This window comes from Aplidium turbinatum, chromosome 2, assembly GCF_918807975.1.
Source record: "Aplidium turbinatum chromosome 2, kaAplTurb1.1, whole genome shotgun sequence".
NCBI lineage: Eukaryota > Metazoa > Chordata > Ascidiacea > Aplousobranchia > Polyclinidae > Aplidium > Aplidium turbinatum.
In genome coordinates, this window is record NC_137473.1 from 14,897,649 (window position 1) to 14,908,388 (window position 10,740).

The window sequence follows — 10,740 nt, forward strand, 5'->3', positions numbered from 1 at the left end:
ACAAAAGAAAGTCCGGGGATTGGGGAGGTCTATTGCACAGTCAAAATAATGTTTTATTAAGTGATTTTGGATTCGCGAAGCCTATTCGGTTCAACAATATTGGAGATGTGGTGTTGAGCACAATATTTTGTGGATCTGCCGCCTATGCTGCTCCAGAGATTTTGCAAGGTGACAATTTCAGCAGGCTATTTCTAAACTTCCAAAACAAAACTTCATTATTAAACTTTTCATCAAACCTTAGCTTTCGCCACAGAAGAGTGGCTTCGTCAGTATAGTCTGTAACTTACTAGTGATTTAACGACCTCCGGCTTCGGTTCTGGCTCCGGTCAAACTCTAATGTAAGATTGAAAACGGGGTCAACAAAGTCAGTCAAAAATCTTCAATATCTTAAATACAACTTTACGTCGGGTGGATAGAAAACGTTGCCAAATTTGAAATCTGCCCAAAAGTTTTCTCCTGTAAAGGTCCTTCCAAAGAACCCTAAACAAATCCATGAGCCACCTTTTAGAGTGTTTGGTTATAATAATAATAACATAGGCGCCGACTTTTCAAAAAACCTTGGGGGGCGAGAAAGGTGATGACGTCATAACCATAACGCTATTTGACTCAATTAAAATTGTCTTTGATTAAGCTTAGTGTCTTGTTTATATTGACACCTAGGTCGCAAACCGAATTTATTAGAACCGCTGCTTGAAACAATCAGTTTTACGCTTGCAGTACGCCTAGTCGAAAAATTTTGATATTGTTAGCTCATAATTGAAACAGTTGGGATTAATTTCCTTTTCGTACGAGTGAGTAACAAGGATCAAGACTGTGAAGTTATCGAAATAAAACGCAAAAAATCATGATCTCAAGCAGAGTGGAAAGTTGGAAACCCGGTATCAGTTTTATTAAACTCGTTTCGCTAATTACTTATCTTCAAAGCGTTAACAACGGCGAAGTGTTTTCTCTTTCTGTTTTTTATCGAAAGTCTTTATAGTCTTTTATCAATACTGTATATACTCGAGATGTTCGCAAGTTATTTCCACCTCAAAATGACAGGTTCAACTTATACACGGGACAAGCTGTTGTCTCCAGCTCAGCAGTTTTCAAAATGAACGCATTTTTGCTGCGGCAAAATTATTGCGGAGACGTAGATTACGGAGTGTGAAATGGCGTCGGCCGAAGTAAAAGTTTTGAATACGTTTATTTGTAGTGATTCAAACGTAATTTTCAAATTTCTTGTCAGTTCTAAACTTTATGCACTTCTTGAGCAATATGCAAAGCTCACGAGACAAAACAGCACAAAGAGCTGTTTTAAGAGATCAGTTTTTTTAATTTTTGCGTGTAGGATATAATCGTTCTTATTACGTAGCATTCCATGATCGTTGAAGTTGATGTCAAACCTTAGCGGCCGCATTGAACAATGATGTGAGGTTGGCTAGGTGATAATAGCGGTAAGAAACGTCGATAGTGCAGCAATATCTGCGATCAAGACCATTAAACACCTTTTCTTCTTGTAGTGCAGGAGTGTATATTGATGAGTGTTTGAGATGTATATATTTTCACAATATGTACATCAATACAATGCTTATTGAAGGAAAACATGCATGACACGTGGATAACACTTTTCAAAAACGCATTTTTTCTGCTGTATTCACGTAATTGTTCGTTGTGTCGTAGTTTCCACTCGATAAAGTTTGCTAAAATCGATTTTATGTTTGAAGTCACAAAAAAATTAACAGACGTTTGGATAACTCGTGAAATGATAATAAACATTCAACCTCGCATTTGCTTTATCCCTGCCACGCGTTTGGACGTTGACGTTGCTCCTCACGCGCGGGAAGATAAGCAGTGTGTGACTGTGAGCGTGCACATCTCAGTAGTAATTCACGTTCCAGAGAAAGCCATGTGATCAGCTGCTGTTTGGCGAGCAAGAGCAACGTAGGCTGTTTTTCGCTTTCGACATTCTTTAAGTCCGTTTAAATGATCTAAATTTCTTTTGCAAAGTATTTTATCTTTGAAACACCACTTTGTAAAGCCATTTTTGTTGCCCCTCAATCATAGATTTACGGGGGGCGCCGCCCCCCGGCCCCCCCGGAAGTCGGCGCGTATGAATAATAATATATGAGATGTTGTAAAGCAGATTGCTTAATCATCTTTCAATCACGTACAGTAAAGAACTAATAAAGATAATAACAATATTAAGATTAACAGAGGTATCAACAGTGATACACACGCAAAAGTAAACAGCTATGTAATATCAATGTGACTAGGTAAAAAGACACACAAAAACAATACCAAAATTTTTTGTTATTGTACTAAAGCCATATTGGTATGCATCAATTAGGCAGTGACTACTGGAATGCCTAATGCTAACAATGTAATTGAACACTAGTGTTGGTACAGTAATAACAGTAGGCTACACAATCACAACAATAAATACTGTAGTACACTACAGTATTAGATATTGGCAACAATAGTATAAATAGAAAGTAACGTTAAAAAATTTGGAAACAAAACTTACTGTGGTAAGCTAGTGTGGTATTAGCTTATGTGGTATAAGGTTATAGTGGTATAAAACCGCTAGGTTGGAACACTAGGCTAGTTTTATGAAATACTGTATTATATTTATTGATTTTATATGATATTTCAAATATATATATTTTTCATCAAAAAAATCTTTTTTCACAAATTGATGCTGTAACTCAAAACAGTCAAAGAATTTTTGATGACAACAAAAAAACTTTTGAATGTAATGTAAAGGCAATTACATCGTTTTAACGTTGCCAGACGTTAAAATCGTGTACAAAAGGGCACTTTTGCTGACCGGATATAGGTTGTACAGGTCTGAGAAAAATTTACAAAAGCCATTCGATTTGTTCAAAGAACCCAATTAGCCTAACAGTTCGTATTTACATTGATTCAATGTCTGAATATTGAATATATAATATTCAATCGTCGGATTTACAGAAGGCATCGTTGGATTTTCAAAAAATCGCCAAATGGGGAACTTGCCGAAAAAGGCTGTCGCCTAATAGTAGCAGACCCCCTGTGTCATAGTTGTTATTTTTATGTTGTTTGTTTATAGTTTAACAGAAAAGGATATTTATTTGAAAATTGATATTTGTATGATGCATGCTTCAGCTGACTACAGTATTACATAATTAAAGCTGAGTTTGTACTAAAAAAAAACTTCTAATCAAGTCATTTGAAGGTATTTCAATCTAGTAAATTTGTCAGAAAGCCTGTCACATGATATTTCTTATTTCTTTTTATTAATAATAATAATCATGTTTTTATTTGCGCCCATTGCGATAACATGCAGTACACTGCGATCACAGATGCGATACAACAGACGACAGGAAGCAGCGAAGTGACATATAGTCTTCGAGTCAGCTGCTCTCCTTATTTTGGCTTGCCGTTAAGTGTCTTTGCCAAGACACAGCTGTGTGCTCTGGAGAGGTGTCGAACCCACGTTCTTTTGAACGTCGCGCAGACGTTCTCACCACTAGGCTACGCAGCCGACTAAATTAAGCACTCATGTGTTATATATATATTAGTAATGCTTATGTGCGGTAAGTTATGTAAATAAATACAATTACATAAAATTTTAATCTCTAACTTAACTCTTTTTTTTTAGAAACTAATTAAAATATTTGTTGAAAATGACTTCGCTGAAAAGAAGTCTATTATATGCATTGACTGCACCCCTCCTTCCTTATTATTCTATTCACATATATAACATGCGTCACTCAATAAAAGGCAAGAAAACAGATTACACTAAATCGATATGGCAAGAAAATACAAGTGATGAAGAAAAAGAGTTGATTTCAAAACGACGCCAGCCTGTTGTGGATGCTTTGAGAAATTTTTTAGAAATGAAACCACAAAATGTGAACAGTGTTTCACCTCTTTTCACTGATGACGTGTTGTTTGAAGATCCCACTTTACGCTGCGTAAATAGGAAAGAATTATTCAACTGTTTCTCGCTAATACCGGTCGTCGTTAAAAGTTCAACAACTACTGCTTTTGAAGTGAGCCACTCACAAGACTGCATTCATATTGCTTATGATAGGGATATTATAGCTTTGCAAAATGAAAAGTTAACGTATAAAAGATCTTCAATGCTGTTGATCAAGCTTGTTTCTGAAGATGACCAAGAAAAAGTGTCATCAATTACAGATGAATGGAATTATGTTCCTTTATTGGATCCCAGTAATACTCCTATTTTTGGTAAAACATTTGTATTGTATCGCAGATTTGGCTTAAAGTATGCCTTACTTGTTTTCAACTTCAAGCGATCTTTGCAAAATATGTTCAGTAAAGAGCAGACAACGAACAGTGTTTGAATTCATTAAAATTATTTGCAACTTTTTGTGTGCCAGCATTAGAATGTAGAAATGTCTTTGTCATTGTAAAGCTTTCGATGTAAGAAATTTGATTGTCTTTGCTGGAATATATTTACAGACAAGAAAGTTCTTTTTTACTGTACAATTGGAAACTTGTCACTGATTTCACAGTTGTTTTCATCATCATTTATCACAACTTTTTTGTAATTTTAATTATGGTAACAATATATTTGTTAATACCAGTCATTTTTTCAAGCATGGTTGCAACATCATTGCTGATGCAATATTCTATGCAATTGTTGCATAGAACAAATGAGCCAGCTCCACTACTGGGACACAAACTGAGGATAAATGGTAACAGTGTAGCATGTTGTTACAGCAGTTCACCATGACTTAATAATATGTTATTCTTTCATACAATGGCCTTGGCGATCAAGCATTCTAGTCGTCTGTGATGTGCTGCATAAGAAATGAAACTCAATCACTCATTTAAAAGCGTAAATGATTTTAAATTGATAAAAGCGACCAAGAGAGTGATTTGATCTAGCTCAGCGGTTTCACTTAAGATCAAGCGGGACTGGTTTGATTCTCGTGGTGTGCGCTTGAGCAACGCATTTCAGGACTGTTCTCCATTCAGCAGTACCTAGTGGATAGAATAATTCCGCGACAACAAATATGGAAACTCCACTCTCGGTGATCGGGCATGTGTTAGTGGTTGAAGGCCTTTACTAGTATGCAAACTGCCAGGATTGAACTCTCAAAGAAGCGTTCCGAGTTTGAGGATATACTGCGGATCAAAATCAATTCTGTTCTCATTGACATCTTAAGCGGACGAAAACAGATCGCAGTATAAAAACAAGTGGGACCTAGCAACATGTTCAAAGTAACCCTGAAAGTACGGGAGTTGTTTGAACAATAAAATAATAAAAAACCATATAACTATTGATCCTACAATTTTATTTATTTTAAAGATCTAGCCTACATTACGCTGTAAACGTATCATAATATTAATTTACAAACTGATTGAAGTAACTTCGGTTTACGGAGGGTTTACTTAAAAGTCGACAAATTAACATCTTATAAATTTTTTCAGGAACGTTTGCATACGTTGAATCGATATAAACAGTAGGACTACGTAGCCTACTAGCCTATTTCTTTAGCTGGGATGACTATGGGCCAATGCTATTTGAATTTACGTTTTGGAGGAGGTTTAGTTAAGCACGACAAAGGCGTTTTCAATTCCAAGGTTTTAAAAAACTCCGAAACCGGATTAAAATTGGGGTGGTTGATAAAGGCAGCGCCGTGTTAACCGCCCCACGACCAAGGGGCTCATTAATTTTAGTCTGTTTAACGTTTTTTGACTGTTTAAAAGAAAAAAAGCTGCTACAGAAGCTCATAATCATGCAACCCGTAGCCTATTTACTGTTTCCCAATCCCCGACAGTGGCCTACTTCTGTTTACAGTACATGGGCTCACGCGTATTCATAGTTCGTGCAGCGTTTTTCGGTTGTAATTTTACATGTTAAATTAACATTAACTGCAGACAGTGCACACCGTTTCGACCTCCCGGTCTCATCAGTGCAGTAGTTACACTGGAATAATGGCCATGGAGATATATATAGCTCCATGTGACATTTTCCCATTTGTGGTACCTTATCAGTAACCAAAAATGGTACTACTGCCAACTGTTTTTTTTCTTCCATTTTTACAAAAACTTCTCGTTTATTTTGCTCGCTCAATCACATTTTAATCACCACCAGCGATGTTGAGCCTGCATAGTTTGAGAAAGTGGATTAAGGGAGTAAAAGTTTTTTTTGTGCCCCACAAAAACTAACAAAATAGCGTAATATAGCGTAAATAGCTTGACTTGACTTGACTTGACTTAGGCTATAGGCTAATATTCCAAAGTAAAACTACTCACTTAAATAACTTACTTAATTAACAATCCAATTGATAAATTTCAGTGTTAATGGAAATAGGTTATAAAGTGAAATGTGCCATGAAAAAACTTTAGGTGAAAGCAGGGCCGTTGAGACTATATTTTGACCCCGGTAGGCTGCCAAAATAGCCGTACGATACCAAACCATTTTGGGGGGGCAGAACCTAAATTTGCCCAAATTTACACGTTTTTATAGAAATTGCCCAAATATAATGTATGCGGTGCATGATAACAGTGAAAAACTAACATAACAAGATCACCAGCTAGCTAGAATTTCTTACCAAAGCAATAGAGAACAACTGAATTCATCTTTGAAGATACGCATGCAGCTCGCCGACATTTTTTTTGCAACCAGAAAAAGCAGGTCAAGTTAATGCAAACAACTGGATCTGTCTCCACCGAACAGAAGTCAAGATATTAATGAAAATAAGTGGAGCTGCCATGTTTCACACAAGATCTTGCAAAGCAAATAGGCAGTGGCGCCGACAGAGGGGGGGGGGGGGCAGGCGGGGCAGCTGCCCCCCCCCAATGTTTTGGGCATCATCTTTTCATTTTTTTTTATATTAATACATATTGTTTTGTTTTTTTAATATTTGGATCCCAACCTGAAGTCAACTCAAGGTGCAATGGGGGGGGTGGGGTAAAAGCTTTCTCTTTTATTTTAAACTTGCTCTTCTCGCTGCTGTTATTATTACGATTTTGTGATTCTATTCACGTACTTCACCTGCTGCCTGTCACGTAACAATTGTTACCGGCTGTTCAGCAGATTGGCTCTTGCTTGGTTCTTGAGTGGTGGCAGTGCATACAGCAGTGGGTCATTCAATGTTTCAAGATATAATGTAGATTTAACTCAACGAAATCTACTAAAGTATTACAGTAAGTAACCGGTGGTTTGATGGCTATCTCTGGCTGGAGTATTCAGAAGCAAAGGATGCCACATTTTACTTTCCCTGTCGAGTTTTCAACAGCTTGGTGTGTTATAGTCCTGTTAATATTAGTTAAAGTTTATTCTATTAAACTGCAATTATGCTCCACCGGTGTTAAATGATTTTTTATTCTTAATGTTTCTTTATCCTATCCACGAAGATTTCATGTGCAATATGATGACGATAAAGTTTAAAACACAAAATGAGCGAACAATTATATTATATACGTATTAAGATGCAAAAAATGCAGTATGACGAAATAATGCAACTAAAGTCAACATGTTCCTACGTTTATCAGACGTTGAAACACGTTTCACTTGTAGTAAAATTATTTTCTCATTTCTTTATTTCTGAGGATATTGCGTTACTTATTGCCTTTAAATTGGAAGACTTGTGTCCCCGCGAGCAAGATTGTGCATTTTTTACATCAATTCAACGCCCTGCAACGTTGAATCGATGTAAAATCAGCAGATTTAGCTGGCTGGGGTTGGAGTTTTAATTGATTATTTTTACTTTCAGTGAAGCTTGTTTTTACGTCTAATAAACGTAGAAACATCTTGACTTTAACTGTATTGTTCCGTCATACTGCATTTTTGGCATCTTAATAAGAAATATAAAAATTGTTCTCTAATGTTGTGTTTTAAACTTGTCGTTTGATATTGTGCATTTTCCTGATGAAATCATCGTGGACAGGAAGAAGAAATATTAAGAATAAAAAATCATTTAACACCGGCTGAGTATTTATTGCAGTTCAACTACGCCCGGCGGCCGTCACAGTATATTTATTCCATTAACTTTTATTAGCCTCAATTCTCGCAATGTCATAGGCAGGCTACGCAATACGCATGTGATCGCCTCTGCGTTTGATGTATCTACTTTTATTGTACTATGTTTTGACATCTGTATTTCTATTTTCAAGCATGGAAAAACGTTTTCACAGCGTTTCAGTACAGTATTTGATAATTTCTCTGTCAACTAACAGACTAGTCAAAATCATGAGGCATATTTAATTAACAGACTGGTGGAAGCCCTAGCAAACAGTGGTGCCACGCGGCGTGGTGTAAACAATGGTTAAGCAGCACGTCCCCACTTCGCCAAGTATTCAGATCCCCGTCCGAAAACCAGCTAGGACATGGCCTCTCTAGACTTGCCTCATCAAGGCGTAACCGTTTGCTCACTGGTGTTGGACGCTATGGTGCAGACATGTTGCGCTGGGGCTTGGCAGAGAGTGCTGCTTGTGAGTGTGGCAAAATGCAGACGGCAGCCCACATTATCAAGGATTGCCGGCTATATAGACCACCCCATGGTATGGAAGGCCTAATTTCCATCGATGACGACACCAGGCAGTGGCTAACCAACGGATGCCCTGACATATAGCGACAATACGAGAGAAGAAGAAGAAGATTGTTGGATAATGAGAAAGTGCATTTGTAAAAATAGTTTTTCAATCTGGAAAAAAGCTACGCAGAATTTCGCTAGCCATGGCAGTTGCAAGTCCCATACGGAATCAAACTGTGATTTATTTAGAATTTTATTTTTTTCACCAGATCAGACATGACAAAAATGTGGAACTTTTGGTAGGCTATATTGCAATAGACAATAGCAGTAGAAAACAAGAGAAATTAAATAATATATCACTGTCTTGCATGTTTTGCACCAGTGGCGTAGCCAAGGGAGGGAGGGTTTGGGGGTTTCAACTTTTCAAATTGAATTTACGGATGTTAATACATTGTTTGCAAGAAAAGCTTTAGTCTATGATGTAATTTCACGTCAAACTGTGCAAGGATGCAAGCCATCTGTAACTGCTGAGATCGCTTGTTCGATCTAGTTTAACGTCTAAACAGCTATTCGTTATACAAAACTTGAATATATCAGAAATAAAGTAACTTCATTGTCTCAAAGCTTGTTGTTTGACACTCATCAAGATGTATGACGTCTATGACGTTACATTTTCTAAACTTTGGGTTGATTTAGCATAAAAGTTAGTGACTTACCGGAATAAAATCGCTTTTTGGATCGACCAATGAGAAAATTGATAAATAATCAAACAGTAATAATCTAGCAAAAAAAGCAATCAACCTATGTCTCTAAAACAAAGTTTGCCTAATTTTAAACGAAACTGCATTAAAAGAGCGAGTTTGGCCAATACCAAATATTCAAATATCTCAGTCTGGAATTACCAACAAGAAAACCTATAGAGACTTAGCTTTATTTCCGAAAAATGCCGAAGAAAACATGATCTTATCCTTTTGTTACTATGCCACCGGACAGCACCATTTTACAAGAATATTCATACCCACAATTTTGTTGAAAATGCTCTCAGAATGCACCAAACTGAAAGTAATTTTTCAAAATTTTCTGGGGGAGGCCCTCCAGACCCCTCGTCGCTAAGTGTCGCTTTTGGCGAACACGCCATCGGGCTTCGCCCGCCGGCCGTCAACACCCCCCTTCAAAATTTCTGACTAAGCTACTGTCTTGCACTGTCAATATTTTGTCCCCCCATTGTTGAAGGTCTGGCGGCGCCACTGCAAATAGGCTATTTTGCCAGCTTGCATGGCAGGTTTTGAATTTGGAAAGCTTTGAAGTAAATGAATGTAGCCTATTATGATTGGTTTGAGATTATATATTTCAGCAGTAGCATTTTAAATGTTGGTGAAATTAACATGACACAGTTGCATAAACAAACTACATATTTTTTATCAGGATCTACAACGCACGGTTATTCAATTTGATTTTTTTTTTATGGCACGAACACGTAGAAAACTTCAAAGTAAACACACGAGTTTGGCACCAACAAAAGGAAAAGATGGCAAAACCAAAAAGTTTAAAATATGCATAAAACAATCTTTAAATCTTCAATTTGCACAGCCACCAAACCTAAAAAAAAATAATACGAAAGAATTGACACTGCGAGAAGAGCACAATAAACACAGCAATGTCAGAGACTTTAAAGAGCCGGCCTGCTACACCCCCGCGGGAAGCAGTGTGATTTTGAAGTGGCGATGCACCTGGGTGAGGGTCCACCAGCTTAGGTTCCGGGGCCAGGCTGTGGAGTCGAGGTGCCAGTGAAAAAAAAGTGGAAATTCGAGGACTGTAGGACTCGTCCGCAAAATTAAAAATGGCGGAACAGGCCAGGAAGACAGGCTTAGCTTTCCGCAATGCAAAAATGTATGGCGGTCCTCGGGTTAATTCACAAGTATTCATTTGGCCCTTACAGCAATTTGAATTTGAGACCCTTGCTATGAAGGCCGTTTTTACGTGGACTTCAGAAGTCCATGGTTTTTATCTTCAGCAGTGCTTCTTTTCGCTGCTTCCTGTCTGTTGTGGTATTTAGATAGCTATGGTACTATTTTATTCGTATTGTTTATAATTGTACCGTACTATTGTCGCAACAGACGAAATAAAAGGTTTCTCTCTCTCTCTATGTTTTAACTTTTCCTGTGCAATTTGTTGCTGACAATGCTCATAATGATATCACAGTGCATTGTGTCGGACGGCTTGTAATAAAACGGTTTTGTTAAACAATTAACTCAATTCAAAAGAA

At 37.3% G+C, this 10,740-nt stretch overlaps 1 protein-coding gene across 1 annotated transcript; it reads left to right on the forward strand.

Annotated features, from left to right (window-relative positions):
- The first annotated feature begins 93 nt into the window (after positions 1 to 93).
- LOC145765427 (uncharacterized) lies at positions 94 to 4,763 on the forward strand. The gene is made up of 2 exons (XM_082577249.1): positions 94 to 168; positions 3,623 to 4,763. The coding sequence occupies exon 2, from the start codon at positions 3,648 to 3,650 to the stop codon at positions 4,329 to 4,331; it is 684 nt and encodes a 227-aa protein (XP_082433375.1). The 5' UTR covers positions 94 to 168; positions 3,623 to 3,647; the 3' UTR covers positions 4,332 to 4,763.
- The last annotated feature ends 5,977 nt before the right edge of the window (positions 4,764 to 10,740 follow it).

Coding starts and splice junctions, on each gene's coding strand:
- LOC145765427 (XM_082577249.1), top strand. CDS start 3,648: ATGACTTCGCTGAAAAGAAGTCTATTATATGCATTGACTGCACCCCTC.